This window comes from Chiloscyllium punctatum, chromosome 2 (genome assembly GCF_047496795.1).
Source record: "Chiloscyllium punctatum isolate Juve2018m chromosome 2, sChiPun1.3, whole genome shotgun sequence".
In the NCBI taxonomy this organism is placed as follows: domain Eukaryota; kingdom Metazoa; phylum Chordata; class Chondrichthyes; order Orectolobiformes; family Hemiscylliidae; genus Chiloscyllium; species Chiloscyllium punctatum.
The window spans coordinates 15,077,946-15,101,654 of NC_092740.1; the positions used below are offsets into that span (position 1 = coordinate 15,077,946).

At 42.5% G+C, this 23,709-nt stretch overlaps 1 protein-coding gene across 11 annotated transcripts in view; it reads left to right on the forward strand.

Moving 5' to 3' along the window:
• The window catches only part of add1 (adducin 1 (alpha)), a 189,815-nt gene that overhangs the window by 66,761 nt on the left and 99,345 nt on the right, over positions 1 to 23,709 (forward strand). For 6 of the 11 annotated variants that reach the window (XM_072594254.1, XM_072594181.1, XM_072594264.1 and 3 more), the window contains exons 3-4: positions 14,185 to 14,301; positions 14,407 to 14,569. In XM_072594254.1, the coding sequence (XP_072450355.1) occupies positions 14,185 to 14,301; positions 14,407 to 14,569 (280 nt within the window). The remainder of the gene's footprint in view (positions 1 to 14,184; positions 14,302 to 14,406; positions 14,570 to 23,709) is intronic. The other 5 variants (XM_072594208.1, XM_072594234.1, XM_072594226.1 and 2 more) reach the window with 1 other exon arrangement.

Sequence of the window (23,709 nt, forward strand, 5' to 3'; positions counted from 1 at the left end):
TGATGCCAGAAATGCTTACCCCAACTCAAAAGCGATTGTAAGCAAGTTTCTTCAGCAACATGCTTTATCTCATTGCCAGTGAAATAATTCCTCAGAGACCAGTATCCCATTACCAAGTCACCCCATATTTACATGTCCTTGATACTGGTCTAACTTCCTCAGCCAGCTCTGACTGAGCTGAACCCTTGACGCTTTTATTAATCTGTCGGGACTGTTAATCTGGTCCAATTAAATAACTCATTCTATGAAATCCACCTGGCTGACCTCCGTACCATCAGCACAAGATCACCTCTCATTCTTCTTAACTTCCGGTTGACTCATCCACTCCTTTGCAAGAAAATCTCTTCATTCCTCGAGTCAGCCCAGAGTTGTAGATGTTTACAGCATAGGAAAAAATCCTTATGGTCCATTAAGTCTGCATCAGTCAAAAACAACTATTTAACCATTCTGATACCATTTGCCAGCATTTGGCCTACAGCCTTGAATGCCTTAGCATTGCAACTGTAGATCTACTCGACAATTTTTACAGAAAGTGAGTCCTAAATTTCTACTGCCCTCTGAAAAATGTTTTCCTCTCATCCTCTTACCTTACACCTGTGTCCTTTTGGTTGTTAATCCTGACACTAAAGGGAAATGTTCCTTCCTGTCTAACCTATCTGTGCCCCTCATAATTTTATACATATTAGCCATGACTCCAGTCAGTGTCCCTGCTTAAAGTAAAACAACCCCAATCTATACAGTCTCTCTTCCAATAAAACACATCAGCCCAGGCAACATCCTGGTAAGTCTCATCTGCACCCTTTCTAATCCCTCCTATAATGTAAATTCCAGATCTACACACAATACTCTAAGTGTGGCCTAACCAACTTTCTATAGAGTGCCAGCATAAAATCCCTGATGAAACCTTTCTAATCTAAATGAAGATTAATCCAGTCATTCAGAATTTTCTCTGATATACTCTCTGCCACTGATGTGAGACTTGCTGGTCTCTAAGTCCCTGATTTTTGTCTTTATCACTGTTTTTGAAAGTGGAATCATATCAACTGTCCTCCAGTCCTTTGCACTTCCCTTATGGGCAGAACAAAATTATAAATTTAGCCCCGAGCCCCTGTGATTTCCTTCCTCATCTTCTACGGCACCCTGGGATATAACTCATTCTGACCTGGGGATTTGTCCACTTTGAAGCCCCCCTGCCCCCCAAAAAGCCTCCAATACCACCTTACTCCCCATGTCGAACTGCTCAGATTTCACAATCCATCTTCCTGACTTGTGTACGTACTTCCTTTTTCCTCAACCAATGTGAAGTATTCATTTCACACACTACCAGTCTCCTACATGTACAGAGGAACCTTGATTAATCCGACCGAGATGGGCAGGCACTATTTCATTCGGATAATTGATTGATTTCCTCTGGGGCTCAGTTTTCTGTGAAGTCTGTTCCTGTTCAGGAGATGAGGCAGCAGCACACTGCGCGAGAACCCACCCCCAATCCCGTTCATTCCCACCCACTGTCTGGACTGTACACCAACAGTAAGACTGCTGCTGCCTTTGTGGGGTAAGTGTCCAAATAGCGCGCGCATACAAACTTTTGCCAGGTTCCACCTTTGCACTGGACAGGGCATTGTTGGAGAGATTATCTGGGAAAGTGGAGTTTAGGGTTCACCCCTATATATAACTCCGGGGGAAGGAGAGGGGGGACAGGAGGGCATTTCGAGACAGTGCCTCGACTGTCCAGGACTGTTCTCGGCAGCATTTCAGTGAGCCAAGTTCGTTTTTAATCATTGTACCTGTAAGCAAAAGACGTGATCAGGATTGAAACAGCTCTTTGACGTAATGTTTCTATCGGGACCTTGAGATCACGGTGGCACAGTGGTTAGCACTGCTGCCTCACAGCGCCAGAGACCTGGGTTCAATTCCGGCCTCAGGCGACTGACTGTGTGGAGTTGCACGTTCTCCCCGTGTCTGCGTGGGTTTCCTCCGGGTGCTCCAGTTTCCTCCCACAGTCCAAAGATGTGCAGGCCAGGTGAATTGGCCATGCTAAATTGCCCGTAATGTTAGGTAAGGGGTAGATGTAGGGGTATGGGTGGGTTGTGCTTCGGCGGGGCGGTATGGACTTGTTGGGCCGAAGGGCCTGTTTCCACACTAAGTAATCTAATCTAATCACCTTCAGAGAATCTGATATTCGGATAATTGATATTCAGATAATTGAGGGTCCTCTGTATATCTTTGGTCAGCAAAATTAGGGAGAATCCCATGCTTGTTTTGTAACCCCTCTTCACTCCCCTAATTACATTCCTAAGAGCACCCCCCTCCCCCCCCCCCCCCCCAAAACACTCTTCTTTCTGTACTCCACTAGGTCCTCTGTTAATTTGCTGTCTTTATCCCAGTTCTACATTCCCTTTCTTTCCTTTTATCCATTCCTGAATATTCCTATGCATGCAGCACTCTGAGCTTGGTGCTCAAACTAAGGAAACCTGTTGGGCTTGTACTCTGTCCCCATTTCCAGTTTGAATACCTCCCACTGTTCTGCTGTAAATTTACACAGAACTAGTTTTTCCAAGTCTACTTTGGCCAGATTATTCTGCTTTATTCTAATAAAATTTGCCAATCCCAATCCAAACCTTATTTTGCCAACCATGGAGCTGTCACTTAAAATGCTCTTACCCCTATCTGGGTTTGTTTGCCCCCAAAATTAGGTCCAGCAATGCACTGCCCACTGTAGAACCTTCAACGTGTTTAAATAAAATGCTGTTCTGAATATAGTTCAGAAATTTTGCTCCCTTTAAATTCTTTATGCCATGATTGTCCCAATTAATCTTGGAGAAGTTGACATTGCCTAATATAATTCCCTACTGTTTGTTTGCACACCTTGCGCTGTCATCTTCAGCTATCATTTGCTAATGAGTTATAATTACCCACCTAGAAAATTCTGTGTCACTGGTTATGGGTTGTATGGTTCTTGTGTGGCTGATGACTCTGATCCTTTAGAGCTGCATCTCCATTCACACCTCGCGCTGATGGGTGTTCTCAAAGAATTGTGTCCCTTCATGCAGGAGTTTCCTTCAAGTTGATTTCTTCTGAACAAGTTTCTCCTATGCGTTAACATCTGTTGCATTTCTTGAAGAAAGCTTTTGGAGTATCTTTCAAATGCTTCCATTGTCGTCCTTTCTTTCAATTGCCTTCCTTGAGTTGGGCAATGAAGATCTCCTTTGGCAGGTGGAACTCTGGCATCCTAAACACGTGGCTGGCCTCGTGGTTTCAGATGATCATGGCCTTGATGCTGGTTCTGTTAGCTGCCTCAAGAATGCTGATGTTGGTATGCCTGTCTTCCAACTGATGCAGAGAATCTGTATCGAACAGCATTGCTTGTGGTATTTAAGGATCTTGGCGTGGAATCTATATGTAGTCCAAGTTTCAGAGCCATATAGAGTTTGAAGACAACTGCTTGGTATTAGCATGAATGTTATGGTTGTTGAAGGCTCCCATCCTTGGGTGTCTGAAGGCAGAACTCTCAGATTGGATGCAATGTTGAATCTTCATATGGATGTCAGCCTTAGATGAGAGGTAAAGAAAATGTTCTATGTTTGAGAGGATTTTTCTATTGGATCCTAATGGAGGAATGGGCTGAAACTTGCCTTGGGACCAGTTGGTAAAGGATTTGAGTCATCTTGAGGTTGAGGCTGAGACCGATCCTTCAGTATACTTCTGCAAAGGCATTATAGATTCATAAAGTCGTAGAGATGTACAGCACGGAAACAGACCCTTCGATCCAACTCGTCCATGCTGACCAGAGATGCCAACCCAATCTAGTCCCACCTGCCAGCATCCGGCCCATATCCCTCCAAACCCTTCCTATTCATATACCCATCCAAATGCCTTTTAAACGTTGCAACCGTACTAGCCTCCACCACTTCCTCTGGCAGTTCATTCTATATACATACCACCCTCTGCATGAAAAAGTTGCCTCTTTGGTCCCTTTTATATCTTTCCCCTCTCACCCTAAACCTATGCTGCCTTGTTCTGGACTCCCTGAACCCAGGGAAAAGACCTTGTCTATTTATCCTATCCATGCCCCTCATGATTTTCTAAACCTCCTATAAGATCATCCCTCAGCCTCTGATGCTCCAGGGAATACAGCTGTAGCCTATTCAACCTCTCCCTAAAGCTCAACCTCCAACCCTGGCAGCATTGTTGTAAATCTTTTCTGAACCTATTCAAATTTCACAACATCCTTCTGATAGACTATTCTGTTCTGACAAAGCTTGGGGGGATGGGGGGGATGGGGGTGGGGGTGGTGAAGGGTTGAATTTCTCTAGCTAGACATTTTGTGCAGCACAATTTTTGATGCGGTAATGCTGTTACACATTAGCAGACACATGGTCCTTAACCAAGGCTAGATTCTGTTTGTGGCAAGGAAATTGTGATTGGGGATACTGTAGAAAAATCATCTATCTGGATTATCATTGAGGACTTGTCTTGAACAGCGCTTTGTCTGGTTCCTCCCCTCCAACCTTACTGTTATGGTTCTGCCTGGAGTTGAGAACTTCTGATGGCATTGCTTTTGGGATCAACCGAACACAAGCCTCTCCACCGCACCAGGATGGCGATCCATAGAAAGGCACACCTGCCATACAACCTAACAGTTGACTTCATGCTAAAGTTTTTATTTCTAAGTTCGACCCATAAAGCCTCATTTGACCTTTCCAAGATATCAGTTCCTCGGCTAATAAAGGCAGTGTCCCATATACTATCTTAACTACTTTACCTACCTGGCCCTCCACCTTAAGGGCCTCCTTTTCCTTCCAAATTAATTTGTATGTATACCAGAATCCACAAAAAATCTCTTTCAGGCAACAGCTTTTAAGCAGCAAGGTTGAGAGCATGTGATGATTTAAGGCAGCCTGAAGAGGAACTTGCAAACTGTAGTGTTCCCATATATTTGCTGCTGTTTTTCTTCTATAAGATTGTGCTTGTGGGTTTTGACTATCCTATCCATGAACCTTAGTGAATTCCTGAAGTGTATCTTGTAGATGGTACACACTGATGTTACTCTGCTTTATTGGTGGAGGGAGTGAATGTTTGTGGATGTGGTTCCAATCAAGCAGGCTGCTTTGGTGTCAAGCTGCTTGAGTGTTGTCAGAGCTGCACTCTTCCAGGCAAGTGGCGAATATTCCATCGTCCATCTTGACTTGTGTTGGTGGCAGACAGACTTCAAGGATTCAGGAGGTGAGGGTTTTTTATTCATTCATAGAATGTGTGGAATATTGGTTGGATCTGCATTTATAACCTGAGTGGCTTACTGGGCCATTTCGGAGGGCAGTTAAAAGTCAAGCATGTTTCTATGGGTCTGGAGTCTTTTTTTTGTAACCCCTAATGGAATTCAAACCCATATCCCCAGAATATTATGTACTCTTGGATTATTAATCTCATGGTATTAGCACTATACCACTCGCCTCAGAACTGCACTTGTAGTCACAACATTTATATGGCTAACCCAATTCAATTTTTGATCAATGGTGACTCCTGATGTTTTTAGCAGGGTTTGTAGTGATAATAATACCATTGAATGTCATCAAGCAATGATTAGATTCTCTTGTTGGCCATTGTCTGGCATTTGTGAGGCATAAATATTACTTGCCATTTGTTAGCCCAGACTTTGTCCAGATCCCGCTATATATTGCCATGGACTTTTTCAGTATTGAGACTGTTGCTGAACATTGCATTATCATCCACCCTTTTGACCTTGTGGTGGATGGAAGATCATTGAATATCTGAATATCAATCTTCAATTTAATGGAGTTATGATCACAAAATGCTCCCCCATTGTTAGATCAACAACATGCCCAGCTTTGTTCGCTTTAGCTAAGTCCAGGACTGTCTCTTTTCTTATTGGGTCTTCTACATACTACCTCAAAAAGTTGCCCTGGATGCATTTTAAGAATTCTGGTATCTCCAAAGGACACTACATCCTGAGGAGTTCCTTCAAAGAAATCCCTGAATTGATATGACTTTCAACAACTGCAGCCATCCTCCTTTGTGCTATATATGACTGCAAGCAGCAGAGACCGATCCCTTTTCATTCCCATTATTTTTGTTTAATTATGTTTCCTTGATGTCAAGGGCATCACTGTCACCTTCCCAGGAGTTCAGCTCTTTTGTGTTTGAACCAAGGCTGGAATGAAGTCTAATGAAATGTGACCTCTGGTTTAATGCCTAATACCGCAAAGACTATAACAATGTTTAATTTTTTTAAAAATTCCTATTCCTTCTGTCTGTATAGATGCTTTCTTCTCTTTATACTTGCCTGTTTTTTAGTGCGTTGATGTGTTCAACTCACTGGGGTAGCTTGCTGGAAATCAAGCTCTGCTATTCCTATGGTTGTCACAAAACTTATACATTTCATCAAAGTATGTAAAGTTCCTAATTTACCCATTTGATAAACTCAAGTTACCCAAGCAATGTTGTTTTTACCTTGACAACAACTATTTATTACAAATAGATTCTGATGCAGATAAATAACTAGGAAATATAGGCTAATTTCAGGGAAGCGAAAATTAATAGGGTTATGATAGTAGGGAGGTTTAACTCCCCCAGTACAGGCAGTTCTGCTATAATGCATCTTTGGTGAACGCGAGTTGGCTGTAACGTGAATAGGGAACACTGTAAAGTGCAAACTTTTAAAGTGTGTGTTGGTTATATCGCAATTAGATCACCAGTACTTTCAATGTTGTTTGTATTATGCAATTTGTAGCAGGGGATTACACAGGAATGCAACTATTGCGTTCTGGAAGAATTGCCTATTAACTGGAATTACTGATGTGTGAAACTTTGGAGATACCAGAATTCTTAAGCATCCAGGGCAACCTTTTGAGGCAGAATGTAGAAGACCCAATAAGAAAAGAGACAGTCCTGATCTTAATTAAAGGTAATAAAGCTGGGCATGTTGGTGTAACAATGGAGGAGCATTTTGTGATCCTAACTTCAGTGGATTGAAGATTCTTATGGAAAAGGATAAGAATGGTCTTAAATTTAAAATTCACTCTCTAGGAACGCTGATTTTAATACGATCGGATAACATTTGGCCAGAATGAACTGGGATCAGTTCCATTCAGGCTATTTCTCCTCCTCTCATGGACATGGCATAATTCATTGCTTTAAAATGTGTACAAATTGAAAAGTAAAACCTTGCTTGGATCAATCATTATAGCCCATACAGTTTTCTTTGGTGTATTTTAATTTTTGCTGAATTCTGACTTGGCATATTTTCAATAATTGGTTGACAGGATTGCAGTTTGAGGAGGAAACTTTCTTTAAGGGGAATGCCATTGTAAATTTCAAGTGCATATCTACCTAAAGGCCTCAGCTTCATAATGAAAATGCTGAAACATTTATTTACTCATTTCAGTTCATGATGAAATTTGTATTCTGGCTTTAACATTTTTTTGGTTTTGATTACTTTTTCATGTTCTATATGGATGCTTATCCAATTTGAATGCTGTTGAATGTTTTTCCAAACTATTTTTCATGGTGTAGAATTTCAGTTAGCCTCTGGAATGTCAGACTTGTAATTTTATTAAGGTAGCTCACTTTGCTCAATATTTTTAAATGCATCGTGGTCAAATGTGAAGGGTTTATTCCAGGAAAGTATTTCTGGACAATAAGTCCTTGTTTTAAGTTGCCATGTTTTAGGGGAGTGTGGTAGGGTGCAGGATGTGTGGTGGTTGGGGGCAGGGGGGCACTGTTGCAGGGAGAGGTTTGATTGGGAATGTGTTGCAATATCGGGAAAAGAGGATATCCCAAATACAAGGACAGAATCAATTTAACTCCAGTGAAGGATTGACTGATTAATGATGACATCGTTTGATATAATTGATAGGGCACCAACTCATTGGAAGAATGTGGATGAACAAATTCTAAGGGAAATTGCAGAAGGGCACATAATTTATGAAGACTTATAATGGGAGACCTCCATTTCCGAATATAAATCCAAAAGTAATAGAGTAAGGACCAATAAAGGACAAGAGTTCCTCAAGTGAACTCGAGACAATTGTCTACAGCAATGCAGAGTCATAGTCGTAGAGATTTACGGCACGGAAACATACCCTTCGGTTCAACTCCTCCGTGCTGACCAGATATCCTAATCTAATCTAGTCCCATTTGCTAGCACTTGGCTCATATCCCTCTAAACCCTTCCTATCCATATCCCCTTCCAGATGCCTATTAAATGCTGTAATTGTACCAGCCTCCTCCACTTCCTCTGTTAGCCCATTCCATACACGCACCACCCTCTGTGAGAAAGCATTGCCGTTAGGTCCCTTTTTATATCTTTTCCCCCCTCACCATACCATACCCCTACGATCTCTAGTTCTGGACTCCCCCACCCCAGGAAAAGGATCGTGTCTATTTATCCTATCCATGCCCCTCACTATTGTCTAAACTTCTAAGGTCACCCCTCAGCCTCCGACACTCCAGGGAAAACAGCCTTAGCCTATTCAATCTTTCCCGATAGCACAAATTCTCCAACCCTGGCAACATCCTTAAATCTTTTCTGAACCCTTTCAAGTTTCACAAGTTCCTTCTGATAGACTATTCTCTTCTGGCAAAGGTGACATTATGTTGTTATCTGCATGCTGAAGTTTTTTCTAAGTTCCACCTTTTAAGACCTCATTTGATCCTTCCAAGATATCGATTCCTCAGCTAATAAAGCCATATGCTATCTTAACTACTTTACCTACTTTAAGGGCCTCCTTTTCCTTCCAAATTTGTTTGTTAGTGTATGTATACCAGAATCTGCAAGATATCTCTTTCAGGCAACAGCTTTTAAGCAGCAAGATTGAGAACATGTGTTTTAAGTCGGCTAGAAGAGAAACTTGCAAACAGTAGTATTTGCTGCCCTTTTTTCTTCTAGAAGATTGTGGTTGTGGGTTTTGACTATCCTGTCCATGAGTCTCTATAAGGTCACTTCTCGGCCTCCGGCCCTCCAGGGAAAACAACCCCAACCTATTCAGCATCTCCCTATGACTCAAATCCTCTAACACTGACAATATCCTTGTAAATCTTTCCTGAATCCTTTCAGGTTTCACAACATCCTTCCGATAGGAAGGAGACCAGAATTGCCAGCAGTATTCCAAAAGTAGCCAAATCAATGTCCTGTACAGCCGCAGCATGACTTCCCAACTCCTATACTCCATACTCTGTCCAATAAAGGAAAGCATACCAAACGCTGCCTTTATTATCTTATCTACCTGTGACTCTACTTCAAAGAACTACAAATCTGTACTCCAAAGTTTTTTTTGTTCAGCAACACTCCCTAGGACCGTGCCATTAAGTGTATAAGTCCTGCTCTGATTTGCTTTTCCAAAATGCAGCACCTCACATTTATCTAAATTTAAACTCCATCTGCCACTCCTCACCCCATTGACCCATCTGATCAGGATCCCATTGTACTCTGAGGTATCCTTGTTGGCTGTCCACTACACTTCCAATTTTGGTGTCATCTGCAGACTTACTAACTAGACCTCCTATGTTCGCATCCAAGTCATTTTATATAAATGCTGAAAAGTGGTGGACCCAGCACCGATCTTTGTGGCACTCCACTGGTCACGGGCCTCCAGTCTGAAAAACAACCCTCCACCACCACCTTCTGGCTTCTACCTTGGAGCCAGTTCTGTATCCAAATGGCTAGTTCTTCCTGTATTCTGAGAGATCCAACTTTGCTAACCAGCTTCCCATGAGGAACCTTGTCAAACGCTTTACTGAAGTCCATGTAGACCACCTCTACCAAGGTCTACCACGGCATTGGGCTGAGATGTGGCAGATGGACTTTAATTTAGATGTGATCTATGTTTCCTAACCAACCAGAAAGGAGGTGCTACCAGGCCTGTTCTTGGAAATGAGGTGAACCAAGTATCGATGGGAGTATATTTAGAGGGTAGTAATCACTGTACCACAGGTTTAAGGTGACTGAGGAAAAAAGTATGAACAATTCCAGAATAAAAATTAATTTTGAAAAGCCAGCTTCTCTCTAAGAATGAATCTGTGTCAAATGAATTGAAGAACCTTTGACCTCCAGAGAAGTGTGTGTTCTGGTATGGTCATGGTATATTCCCTCCAAAGGGAAAGAAGGGGTAATGAAATCTAGAGCCCCCTGAGCAGGAATGATGATTCAGAAGAAAAAAAAATTAGGTAGAAAACGCAAGTGAGAATCAGGATATAGGAAGGTCAGACAGTGCAGAGTGGTGCAATGGAAGTGTGCTGGTCTTATACCTAGATGTCAATAGATCAAAACCATCCTCTACAATTTGGCATCTTGAAAAATGTTCATTCTTACCTACACTTCCAAGACATTCTTGGCACTTCTGGTAGTGTCTCTACCCCTGGACCAGGAGGCCTGGGTTCAAGACCCACCTACTCTGGAAGTGTGTAATAACATTCAGGTATAATTAGTAAGTTTTCAGGTGGCACCAAAGTTGGAGGTCAAAGAGGTATACACCATGGAAACTGACCCTTCGGTCCAACTCCTCCATGCTGACCAGATATCCTAACCTAATCTCAACTCATTTGCCAGCACTTGGCCCACATCCCTCTAAACCTTTCCTATTCATATATCCATCCACATGCCTTTTAAATGTTGTATCTGTACCAGCCTCCACAATTTTCATCTGGCAGCTCATTCTATACACTCACCACCCTTTATGTGAGAAACGTTGCCTCTTGGGTCCCTGTTAATTTTTTTCCCTCTCACCCTAAACCTATACCCTCTAGTTCTGGATTTCCACACCCCAGGGAAATTACCTTGTCTATTTCTCCCATCTATGCCCCTCATGATTTCATAAACATCTATGAGGTCACCCCTCGCTCTGACGCCCCAGGGAAAACAGCCCCAGCCTATTCAGCCTCTCCCTATGACTCAAGTGCTCAAACTCTGGCAACATTCTTGTAAAACTTTTCTGAACCTTTTCTAGTTTCACAACATCCTTCCGATAGGAAGGAGACCAGAATTGAACACAATATTCCGAAAGTGGCCTAACCAATGTCCTGTACAGCCGCAACATGATCTCCCAACCCCTCTACTCAATGCTCTGACCAAAAAGGAAAACATACCAATTGCCGCCTTCGCTATTCTATCGATCTGCGACTCTACTTCAAGGAAGTATGAACCTGCACTCCAAGGTGTCTCTGTTCAGCAACACATCTCAGGACCTTACCATTAAGTGTATAATTCTGCTCTGACTTGCTTTTCCAAAATGCAGCACCTCACATTTATCTGAATTAAACTCCATCTGCCATTCCTCAGCCGGTTGGCCCATCTGATCATCATCCTGTTGTACTCCTGAGGTAACCTCCTTCGCTGTCCACTGCACCTCCAATTTTGGTGTCATCTGCAAACATACTAACTGTACCTCCTATGTAAACATCCAAATCATTTGTACGAATGATGAAAAGCAGTGGACCCTGCACCAGTCCTTGTGGCACACCACTGGTCACAGGCCTCTAGTCTGAAAGGCAACCCTCCACTACCACCCTCTGTCTTATATGTTCATGTCAGTTCTATATCCTCCGTCCATACTCATTCGCTGTTTTACACAAGGTTTGTTTCCTGATTTCACTTTTTCCTACCTGATTCAGACATTTTCTAATCAAACTGTTCAGCGATGGTATTGCACATACTTGGAGTGGGGGACGGGGGTGCGGTTGTAGTGGACAGTGAAGAATGTTACCTCAGAATACAATGGGATCTTGATCAGATGGGCCAATGGGCTGAGGTGTGGCAGATGGAGTTCAAATTAATAAATGTGAAGTGCTGCATTTTGGAAAGGCAAATCAGAGCAGGAATTGTACACTTAATGGTAAGGTCCTGGAGTGTGTTGCTGAACAAAGACCTTGGTGTGCAGGTTCATACTTCCTTGAAAGTAGAGTTGCAGGTAGATAGGATAGTGAAAAAGGCATTTGGTATGCTTTGCTTTATTGGTCAAAGCATTGAGTATAGGAGTTGGGAGGTTGTGTACAGGACATTGGTTAGACTGCATTTGGAATAGTGTGTGCAATTCTGGTCTCCTATCAGAAGGATGTTGTGGAAACCCAAAAGGGTTCAGAAAAGATTTACAAGGATGTTGCCAGCGTTGGAGGATTTGAGCTATAGGGAGAGACTGAACAGGCTAGGGCTGTTTTCTCTGGAGCGTCGGAGGCTGAGGGGTGACCTTTATAGAGGTTTATAAAATTGAGGGGTATGGATAGGGTACATAGAGAATGTCTTTTCCCTAGGGTGGGGGAGTCCAGAACTAGAGGGCATAGGTTTAGGGTGAGGGGAAAGATATAAAAGAGACCTAAGGGGCAACCTTTTCAGACAGAGGGTGGTACTTGTATGGAATGTGCTGCCAGTGGGAGTGGTGGAGGCTGGTACAATTGCAACATTTAAAAGGCATGTGGATGGGTATATGAATAGGCAGAGCTTAGAGGTATACGGGCCAAGTGCTGGCAAATGGGACAAGATTAATTTAGGATATCTGGTTGGCATGGACAAGTTGGACTGAAGGGTCTGTTTTCGTTCTGTACATCTGACTGTGACTCTGAACAGGTCACAAGTGAGGACTGCAGATGCTGGAGATCAGAGTCAAGATTAGAGTGGTGCTGGAAAAGAACAGATCAGGCAGCATCCGAGGAGCAGGAAAATCTATGTTTCGGGCAGCAGTCCTTCATCAGGAATGAGCATTCCTGATGAAGGGCTCCTCCCTGAAACATCGATTTACCTGCTCCTCTGCTGCCTGACTTGCTGTGCTTTTCCAGCACCACTCTGACTCTGAACAGGTTGGTTTAGAAAAACAGGTTAAATTTAAAAAGCGAACATAAGAGTGTGAATATGCATAAGCAGCCATGGCAATGAAAGGATGAATGGGATCAATTAGGGGCCAAAATGGGGACTTGTGCATGAGAGGTGCCTTTGTCTTTACCCAAGGAAGATGCTAACAGTCCCTAGTCTAAAAGGCAGAAATTCAGTAGCTAAAAATTTTAAAATTCATGACTGTCTGTACTTTAAAGTTGGCAAATTACTTCTAAGTTGTACAATAGCCTGACTTGGACCTATATCACACTTTCTTCACTGCTGCTAGATCAAAATTCTAGAATTCACTTTCCAACAGCCTTGTGTATGTGTCTGCACCCCAAGGACCACAGCAATTTCAAGAAGGCAACTTATCACCACCTCCGGGACCATTGGGCCACCATCCCTAATCGGTAATGCCCATGTCTCATTAACAAATAGTTGCAAAAAAGGTCCCACCCAATGTATTCACCCTTGCTGCTCTCTGAGCACCAACTGGCGGAAGCACTATGTGTAGGCGAACTGACTCATAGCTTAAGGCAGCAGTATGTTGCGACTGGGAAATTTTCTTGTTGACATTTGACCTGATGACAGGAAGTTGCTTGGGTAGAAGCTTTTACAGCTTTATTCTGCTGTTTACCCCCTTTTTTTAATCTCTTGGTCCTACTTTCCTAAATCTTAAACTGTTTCCAGTCCTTGGACATACTATTTTTCCAACAGTTTAATATGACATCTCCAGTAAGAAGCAATGTAACCACTGTCCCTTGACATTCAATGGCATTGCCATCACTGCCCAACTAACACTCAACATTGAGGGTTACCATTGACTAGAAACTGAATTGGATTAGGCAAAGGTGAGGACTGATGAAGGGCTTTTGCCTGAAACGTAGACTCTCCTGCTCCTCAGATGCTGCCTGATCTGCTATGCTTTTCCAGCACCACACACTGAACTGGATTAACCATTGCAAATACAATGAACTGAAGAGTAGGTCAAAGGCTAGGATTCAACAGTGAGCAACTCCCCTTCTGACTTCCCAAAGCCTGTCGACTATCTACAAGGTTCAAGTGAGGAGTGTGATGGAATGCTCCCTACTTGCTTGGACAAGTGCAGCTCCAAAGACTCTCAAGATGCTTGACCATTCAGAGCCAGTCCAATGCAAAGCAGTTCACTTGCTTGGCACTGCATCTACTATCATCTCCACCAATGCTCAGCCATAGAATATCTACAAGACTCCTTCAACAGCACCTTCCAAACCCATGATAACTTTCATCTAGAAGGACAAGAGCAGCACATAAATAGGGACACAAGCTCCCCTCCAAGTCACTCATCGATGTGACTTAGAAGTATATTGTTATTCCTTCAGTGTCACTGGGCCAAATCCTCGAATTTCTTCCTTGAGGGCATTGAGTCTACCTACAGCACATGGACTGCATTGGTTCAAGAAGAAAGCTTGCCACCACCACTTCAAGGGCAGCTAAAGGTGGGCAACAAATGTTGAGTGAATAATCAAAACAAAACCATGACAATAAAAAGTATTATCTTAATTGTTACCATAACAACTTTTAAAAAATCTGTTCATTTCTAGGCTTTTTGTGAAGAATTGGAATCAATGATTCAGGAACAACTCAAGAAAGGAAAAAATCCTACTAGTCTACTTGCATTACAGCAGATTGCAGATTTCATGACAACAAATGTACCTAGTATGTACCCTGCTGCACCACAGGGTGGAATGGCTGCATTGAACATGAGTAAGTACAGTTTTTCTGTGGTGTGAAGTTTTCTATTAAACCACTGAGACGGAGTTACTTCTGATAATTGAGTTCTATATTTACTGTTGAATTGTAAATCACAGATCTAATCTTCCCAAGTGCTGCCTTTGTATTATCTGCCAACAATCAGATTTGCTGGCACTTTCAAAGATTTAATGAAATCTTGACGAAACACTCCAAACCTGTAGAGTTATCCATCTGCATCAGTGCTCGTCTTAAAGAAAAAGATCCTGTTCTTCCTGGAAAGTAGTGTTAAATAATTTAGTTTGTGGGTTTGAAAGCTCTATTCACGGAGAACACTCCAGAGGAGTATAATGCCCTACTATGAGCATTTGGTTAATTTTTTCAGTAATCAAATACTGCCTAATTGCTTTTATTCACTACTTAGTCCTATATATTGTAAAGATGGAAGTGGGTACTGCAGATGCTGGAGATTAGAGTCCAGATTAGAGTGGTGCTGGAAAAGCACAGCAGGTCAGGCAGCATCCGAGGAGCAGGAAACATTGACGTTTTGGACAAAAGCCCTTCATCAGGAATGAGGCAAAGAACCTCTGGGATGGAGAGATAAATGGGAGGGGGTGGGGCTGGGGAGAAGGTATCTGAGAGTTCAACAGGTGGATGGAGGAAGGGGTAAAGGTGATAGGTCAGACAGGAGGGTGGAGCGGATAGATGGGAAGGGAGGTAGGTGGGACAGGTCAGGAGGAGTGCTGAGCTGGAAGGTTGGAACTGGGGTAAAGTGGGGGGAGGGGAATTGAGGACACTGGTGAAGTCAAGCTCAGCACTGTCCTCCTGACTTGTCTCACCTGCCAATCTTCCTTCCCATCTATCACCTATAGCCCCACCTCCATCCAACTATTGTACTCTCAGCTACCTTCTCCCCAACCCCATCCCCTCCCATTTATCTCTCCATCCCTGAGGCATTCCTGATAAAGTGCTTTTTTTTTTTCCCTGCTTATTGGATCCTGCCTGACCTGCTGTGCTTCTCCAGCACCACTCTAATCCTACACTTAATAAGTCAATTGAAGACTGAATCTGATGGCCTTCAGTGACCAATCATCAGTTGATACCTGGGACAGTGAAGTGAGAATCTCTCAAGGATGTCATCTGCTACTTTAGGTAGCAGAGAAGTCAGGCTTTGTATAATGGGAAAGTGGAGAGACGTTGGGCTTTGTGTTGTGAGAAGGTGGATCAGTAGGGAAAACTGACATTACCTTTCCATTAGAAGTTTGGTGAAATGCATTGCTGGGGACAATGTAAAAGAACATGCATATGAACTTATAGATTAGGTGCAGAAGTAGACCATTTGGCCTATCAAGTTTACTTTGCAATTTGAAGAGGAAAAGAAAGATCTGCAGCTGTTGAAAGTCTGAAACAAAAGCAAAAGTTGCTGGAAAAATGCAGCAGGTCTGAGAGCATCTGTGGAGAGAAAGCAGAATTCATGTTTCTGAACAACTTTCCTCCGATGTTGCCAGACCAGCTAAGTTTCTCCAGCAACTTGATTTTGCTGAAGTTTGAGTTGGTGCATTTGATTGTGGCCACTACTTTCCAATCTATCCCACATATCCTTTTTTTATTATTATGTTAGTCAAACATCTGTTCAACTCAGCCTTAAAAATATTCAGTAACTTTTCTTCCACAATTCTCTGGGAAGAGAATTTCACAGGTGCACAGGCCTCAGAAAAATTTCTCCTCATTGCCATCTTACATAGAATAACAGTTTATTTTAAATCTTTTTCTTTTAGTTCTAGTCTCTTCCAGAAAAGAGCATTACCCGTCATTCCTCCAAACTTCAAAGTTCCAACCTGCCTAGCCTTTTCTCATAGGCACCCCCTTCACCTTTTAGGAATAAGTTGAGTGAACCTCTCTGCACTTCCAATGTTGAATTTTTTCTTAACTGAGGAGACCAAAACTCACCAATGTACTGTACAACTGTAGCAAAACTTAACTATTTTTATATGTCACTCTCCTTGCTTTAAACATTTCATTTGCCTTCCTAATCCCTTGATGTACATGCATGCTAACTTTGATTCATGCCCAAACAGTGCTTAAATATCTCTACTGCAGAGCTATGCAGTCTCTTTTTCCATTTAAGTAATATTCTGGTGTTGGTTTTTCCTGCCAAAGTGGTCAAGTTCATATTTTACCATTTTATGGTCTATCAAATTGTTGCTCGCACATTTATCTCTTTCATAGACTCATTGTATCAGCTTCACAACTTTCTCTTCTGTCTATCTTTTGTCTCATTAGCAAATTTAGCAACTTTACATTCAGTCCTTTCCTTCAATATCAATTGTAAAGAATTCCAGCTGTAGTGCTGATTTCTGTGATGCTTGTTACATATTGCTAACTAAAAAATGATCCATTAATCCCAACTGTTTCTAGTTAGATCAGTAATTCTCCATTTATGCTGATATGGTGTGCACACATTCTTATGATTAATAACATTTGATGTGCTACCTTGTCAAATGCCTTTTGGAAATCCAAGTTCATCACATCTATAGGTTTCTCCCTATCCATGTTGCTTGTTACTTTATCATGGACCTCTAACAAATTAATTGAATATAATTTCCAGAGAGCCATACTTCCATATTGCCATTGCATATTTGTGAAGAGAAACATAGTCAAGGATGCTGCAGAGCTTTAAAAAGACTAAAACATAATAAAAGTGAAGATACACTAAAATTGTGATTTTAGGGACACAAACTTTGTTTTTTAAGGTTATTGAAGGTGAAATTGAAAGAACTAAAGATATTCCATATTTCTGATATCTATAAAAAGTTGAGACCCTGGTGAGTCTTAATTTCAACAAATTGTGGAAGTTGGCAAGCTTTCAAAATTGAGAATAAGGAAAGGAAATTTGGGAGCACTGGCATAAATATTGTTAAAGTAGAGAAGGATATACAGGGAATATCCATGTGAATGGAAGGCAAAAACTAGGAGTGAAAGTTGAACTATCTTGTATCCTGGTCAAAAAAGTCTCCCAGAAAAGCAAGCAGTATTCAAATCTTAGATTTGAGCTCCACAACTCTTAGAGGCTTATTGCGTAATCAGAGATTGAGTTAGTCCTATTTCATCCATATGTCTAAAAGGTTTTAATCTGTTTTTGAAAAGTGAGACAATTTGATTAAAATTTCAACTTCTTTCAAAAGGTGTTTGGGTGATTCAATACTTGTTAGAAAATTTCAAGTGTTTAGTATAATAGAAAATATAGCAGCATAGAAATAAAAATACGGTGCTGGAGAAACTCCGGTCTGGTAGCATTTGTGAGAGAGAACTAAAGTTAATGTCTCTAGTCCTGTATGATTGTTTGCACAGTTTCATGTGGCATGATAATATGTAACTTGTAAAACCAAGAATCAGCAAAAATTATCATTTTAAGTACAATGGAGTATGGGAGAGCACTAGTGATAGCCATTAAACTCATGGCTTTATCTTTCGCACTGCCACTGATTGCAGTGTATTTATTGATTTTTTTTATCTAATAAGGTCAAGAGTTTGACTTTGATCTCAAAAGCATTCATTATGGGTGGCACGGTGGCACAGTGGTTAGCACTGCAGCCTCACAGCGCCAGAGACCCGGGTTCAATTCCCGCCTCAGGCGACTAACTGTGTGGAGTTTGCACGTCCTCCCCGTGTCTGCGTGGGTTTCCTCCGGGTGCTCCGGTTTCCTCCCACAGTCCAAAGATGTGCAGGTCAGGTGAATTGGCCATGCTAAATTGCCCTTAGTGTTAGGTAAGGGGTAGATGTAGGGGTATGGGTGGGTTGCGCTTCAGCGGGGCGGTGTGGACTTGTTGGGCCGAAGGGCCTGTTTCCACACTGTAAGTAATCTAATCTAATCTAATCTAATTTCTAACATTTAATGGAGGCAAGCTCTCTTTCCAGGTTATTCAGAGACACCAAAAAGGCTTACTTGGGCTGTTTCTTTTCTGCTCTTATTTCTCCAGAGGGCCAACAGGATTATGATCACAGAATAAAAAGCATAAGCTGTCAAGACTGTTACCCATGCTCTAACTTGCTATGGGTAATGAATGCACAGAAAAAAGGAAAGCATTTTATGTTGCATCTTTCACCTCCTCTAGCCATCCCAAATTATTTTGTTGCCAGTAAATTACATAGTTGCTGCTGTTAATGGCCATACAACAAACAATTTATATTAAAAGAAAGGTTACACAGATTGAGATAAATAATCAATTAATCAGTTTTGACGTGTTGGCAAGGACATAGAAAACTCCTGATATCCATTGGAGAAGTGTTGTTGGATCTGTTATACTTGAGCAGGTAGATGAAGATTTGTTTTAACATCTTATTCAAACAATAAGGTCTCAAAGATTACTGTATTAAAGTATTAGTCCTGATATTTGTTTGTATCTTGTAGTTGGGCTTGAAAGTACAATTAGGTGAAAGTGAGGACTGCAGATGCTGGAGTTCAAAGTAAAGATTAGACTGGTGCTGAAAAGCACAGCAGGTCAGGCAGCATCCGAGGAGCAGGAAAATCAACATTTCAGGCAAAAGCCCTTAATCAGGAATGTACAATTCTCTGGCTCCCAATTGCTGAGAAGAACAAAGAAAATTTACAACCCAGGAACAAGCCCTTCGACCCTCCAAGCCTGAGCCAATCCAAATGTACTGTCTAAACCTGTCGGTCAATTCCTAAGCATCTATATCTCTCTGTTCCCCACCTACTCGTGCATCTGTCCAGATGCATCTTAAATGAATCTACTGTGCCTGCCTCTACCACCTCTGTTGGCAATGTGTTCCAGATACCCACCACCCTCTGTGTGAAGTACTTGCCACATGTATTCCCCCTTAAACTTTCCACCTCTCACCTTGAAAGCATAACCCCATATTATTGAATTCTTCACCCTGGGAAGAAGCTTGTCTCTATCCACTCTATACCCTTCATGATTCTGTAAACCTCAATCAGGTTTCCCCCACACCCCCATCTTTTTTTTTCGAATGAAAACAAACCTAACCTACTCAACCCCTCTTTATAGCTAGCACCTTCCATACCAGGCAACATCCCCATAAACCTTCTCTGCACCCTCTCCAAAGCGTCCACATCCTTTTGGTAATGTGGCGACCAGAACAGTACACAGTATTCTAAATGCGGCCGAACCAATGTCTTGTACAATTTTAACATGACTTGCCAGGTCTTATACTCAATATCCCATCCAATGAAGGCAAGCATACTATATGCCTTCTTGATCACACTATCCACCTGTACAGCAACCTTTTGGGTACAATGGACCTGCACTCCCAGATCTCTCTGCCCATCAACTTTTCCCAAGGCTCTTCTGTTCATTGTATAATTCGCTCTAGAATTAGTCTTGCCTAAATGCATTTGTCTGGATTGAAAACCACCTGCCAATTTTCCGTCCAACTCCTCCAGTCTGTCTATATCCTCCAGTATTCTCTGACAGTCCCTTATACTTTCTGCTACTCCACCAATCTTTGTGCCATCTGCAAACTTGCTGATCATACCAACAGTGCCCTCTTACAGATCATTTATGTATATTGCAAACAACAGTGGCCCCAACACTGACCCCTGTGGAACGCCACTGGTTACCTTTCTCCATTTCAAGAAACTCCCTTCAACTAGTGCACTCTGTCTCCTGTTGCTCAATCAGTTCTTTATCCACCTAGCTAGAACACCCTGCACACCATGTGACTTCACTTTCTCCATTAGTCTACCATGGGGAACCTTCTCCAACGCCTTACTAAAGTCCATGTATATGACATCAACAGCCCTTCCTTCATCTATAACTTGGTCACTTCTTCCTCAAAGAACTCTATTAAGTTGGTAAGGCATGATCTCCCCAGCACAAAACCATGTTGCCTATCACTGATAAGCCCATTCTTTTCTAAACGTAAATAGATCCTATCCCTCATACCTTCTCCAGCAACTTTCCCACCACTGACATCAGGCTCATTGGTCTGTAGTTACCAGAATATCCCTACTACCCTTGTACAGGGGGAACAACATGAGCAACCTTCCAGTCTGGCACTTCACCTGTATTTAAGGATGCCACAAAGATATCTGTCAGGGACCCAGCTATTTCCTCTCTCACCTCCTTCAGCAACCTGGGATAGATCCCATCTGGTTCTGGACATTTGACCACCTTAATAACCCCTAGCCTACCCAACACATCTTCCCTACTTATGTCAACGTGATCCAGACTAATCAAACTTCTATCTCTAATCTCGATTCATCATGTTCCTCTCCTCTGAACACTGATGCAAAGTAATCATTCAGAATCTCGCCCATTCTCTCAGGTTCGACACACAGCTTTCCTTCATTATCCTTTAGTGGACCAATCCTTTCTCTAGTTACCCACTTGCTTCTGATATAAAAATAAAATGCTTTGGGATTCTCCTTAATTCTGCTTGCTAAAGCTATTTCATGACTCCTTTTAACCTACTTGATTCCTCGTTTAAGACTTGTCCTACTCTTCTGATTATTCCTCCAGGGCCCATTTTGTTCTTAGTTGCCTAGACCTTATGTACACTTCCCTTTTCCTCCTGGCTAGTTGTACAATTTCTCCTGTTATCTACGGTTCACGAATCTTGCCCTTCTTATCCTTTGCCTTCAATGGGACATGCCTATCCTGCACTATCTTTAGCCTATCTTTGAAAGCCTCCCACATTTGGACTTCCCTTCAAATAGCTGTTTCCAATCCATATTTCTGAGCTCCTGCCTAATTTTGATATAATTGGCCTGGCCCAGTTTAGTACTCTTCCCTTAGGACCACTCTCATCTCTATCTACAAGTATTCTAAAACTTACAGAATTGTGGTCACAGTTCCCAAAGAAATCCCCCACTGCAACTTCTACCACCTGTTCTGGCTTGTTTCACAGTATCAGGTCCAATATGGCCCCTTCCCTCGTCTGGCTATTGACCTACTGCTCTAGAAAACTCTCCTGGATGCTTCTTACAAATTCTACCCCATCCAGACCTCCTGACGCTAAGTGTATCCCAGTCAATGTTGGGAAAATTAAAATCTCCCATCACCCCTACCCTGTTGCTTCTATATTGTTCCATAATCTATTTACCTGTTTGTTCTATCTCATGCTCACTGTTGGGAGGCCTGTAATACAGCCCCAATTATGTAACTGCACCCTTCTTATCTCTCGCTCCACTCATAATGCCTCACTACCCAAGACCTCCATAGTGTCCTCCTTTAGCACAGCCATGATATCATCCCTGACCAGCAATGCAACTCCACACCCCCACCCCTTTTACTTTCCTGTCCTGTCTGAAGTGTCTATATCCTGGAACATTCAGTTGCCAATCATCATGCCCTTCAACCAAGTCTCTCTCTGATTTGCAATAATATCATACTCCCAGGCACCAATCCAAGCCCGAAGTTCATCTGCCTTACACATTATATTCCTTACACTAAAGATATTCCTTGCATTAAAGTAGATGCATTTCAGGCCACCAGTTCTTTTGCACTCATCTGCTCCCTGCCTGCTCTTCTTTTTATTAATGCTATCTTCATGATTCTTACAGTCTCCAGTATCCACCTCGCTGCCTACTTGTTTTCTCTTCTGGTTCCCAGTCCCCTGCCACATTACTTTAAAACCTCCCCAACAGCAATAGCAAAAACTCCCCCAAAGACATTGGTTCCGGCCTGGTTCAGATGGAGACCGTCCATTTTGTAATAGTCCCACCTTCCCCAGAACCGGTCCCAATGTCCAACAAATCTGAATTCCTCCCTCCCTATATCATCTCTCAAGCCACATGTTCATCCTGCCTATTTTTTCATTTCTACGCTGGCTAGCACATGGCTCTGGTAGTAATCCCGTGATCACTACCTTTTGAGGTCCTCCTCTTTAACTTCTCTCCTAGCTCCCTGAATTCTTCTTTCGGGACCTCATCTTGTTTTCTACTTATCGTTGGTACCTATATGCACCAAGACAACTGGCTGTTCACCATCTCCTTTTAGAATGCGCTGCAGCTGATCGGTGACATTCCTGACCCGAGCACCAGGGAGACAATGTACCATCTGGGAGTCCCGTTTTCAGCCACAGAGCCGCCTACCTACTCCTCTCAATAGAATCCCCTATGACTATGGCCCTAAGAGTCTTTTTCCCGCCCATCTGAATAGCAGTGCCCGCCACGGTGCCATGATCTTGACAACTGCTGCCCTCTCCTGGTGAGCCATCTCCCACCATCAGTATCCAAAATGGTATACCTGTTTTGGAGGGAGATGACCGCAGGGGACACCTGCACTGCCTTCCTACTCTGTCTTTTGGTCACCCATTCACTGTCTCCCTCAGGAATTCTAACCTGCAGTGTGACCAGTTCACTAAACGTGCTATCCACTATCACTCAGCTTTGCGGATGCTCCACAGTGAGTCCATCCGCAGCTCCAGAGCTGTCATGTGGTCAACCAAGAGCTGAAGCTCGACACACTTCTTGCAAGTGTAAGAGTCAGGAGCGTCCAACATGTTCCTAAGCTCCCACATCGAGCGAGAGGCACATTCCACAGGTCTGAGGTCCCCTACCATTGTAAGCTTAGCTTTGTGAACTAACTAAAACCAAACAGTGCACTTAAATATATGAAAAAGAAAGATTAAAAAAGATAAAGAAATAAAAGCCTTCCTTAGAGTCTCTTTCTTTTGGTAGTGTGGGGGGCAGATACTACACGTAGTATCTTGAGTTTAGCCACTCCCCAAACATAAATTAAGCCCTTACCTTCCCAGCAGTCCTCGCTTCACCTCACCACCTCTCCTCGCCACTCTGTCAAAATGGAGGCCCGACTCCCGAGGTAAGTCCCTTTTTTTAAGCAGGAAAACCAACCCTTCCTGGCAGCCCTCGCTTCACCTCACCTCTCCTCGCCGCTCTGTCACAATGAAGCGTTAACTTAAGATTTTTTTAGAACTCATCTAAAATGTACAATTGGCAAAAAAAAAAGTGCCATCAAAGAGCATCTAGGATGACAGCATCACTGACAAGATCGATATTTGTTGCCCTTCCGATGTTGCCACGTTTTTGAATAGCTGCAGTATTGAAAGTACACTCTGAAAGCTGTTAAATGAGGCAGTCCAGAACTTTGATCCAATGACAATGATGAAATGTTGAAATATTTCCAAATCATCTGATGTGTGACTTGAAG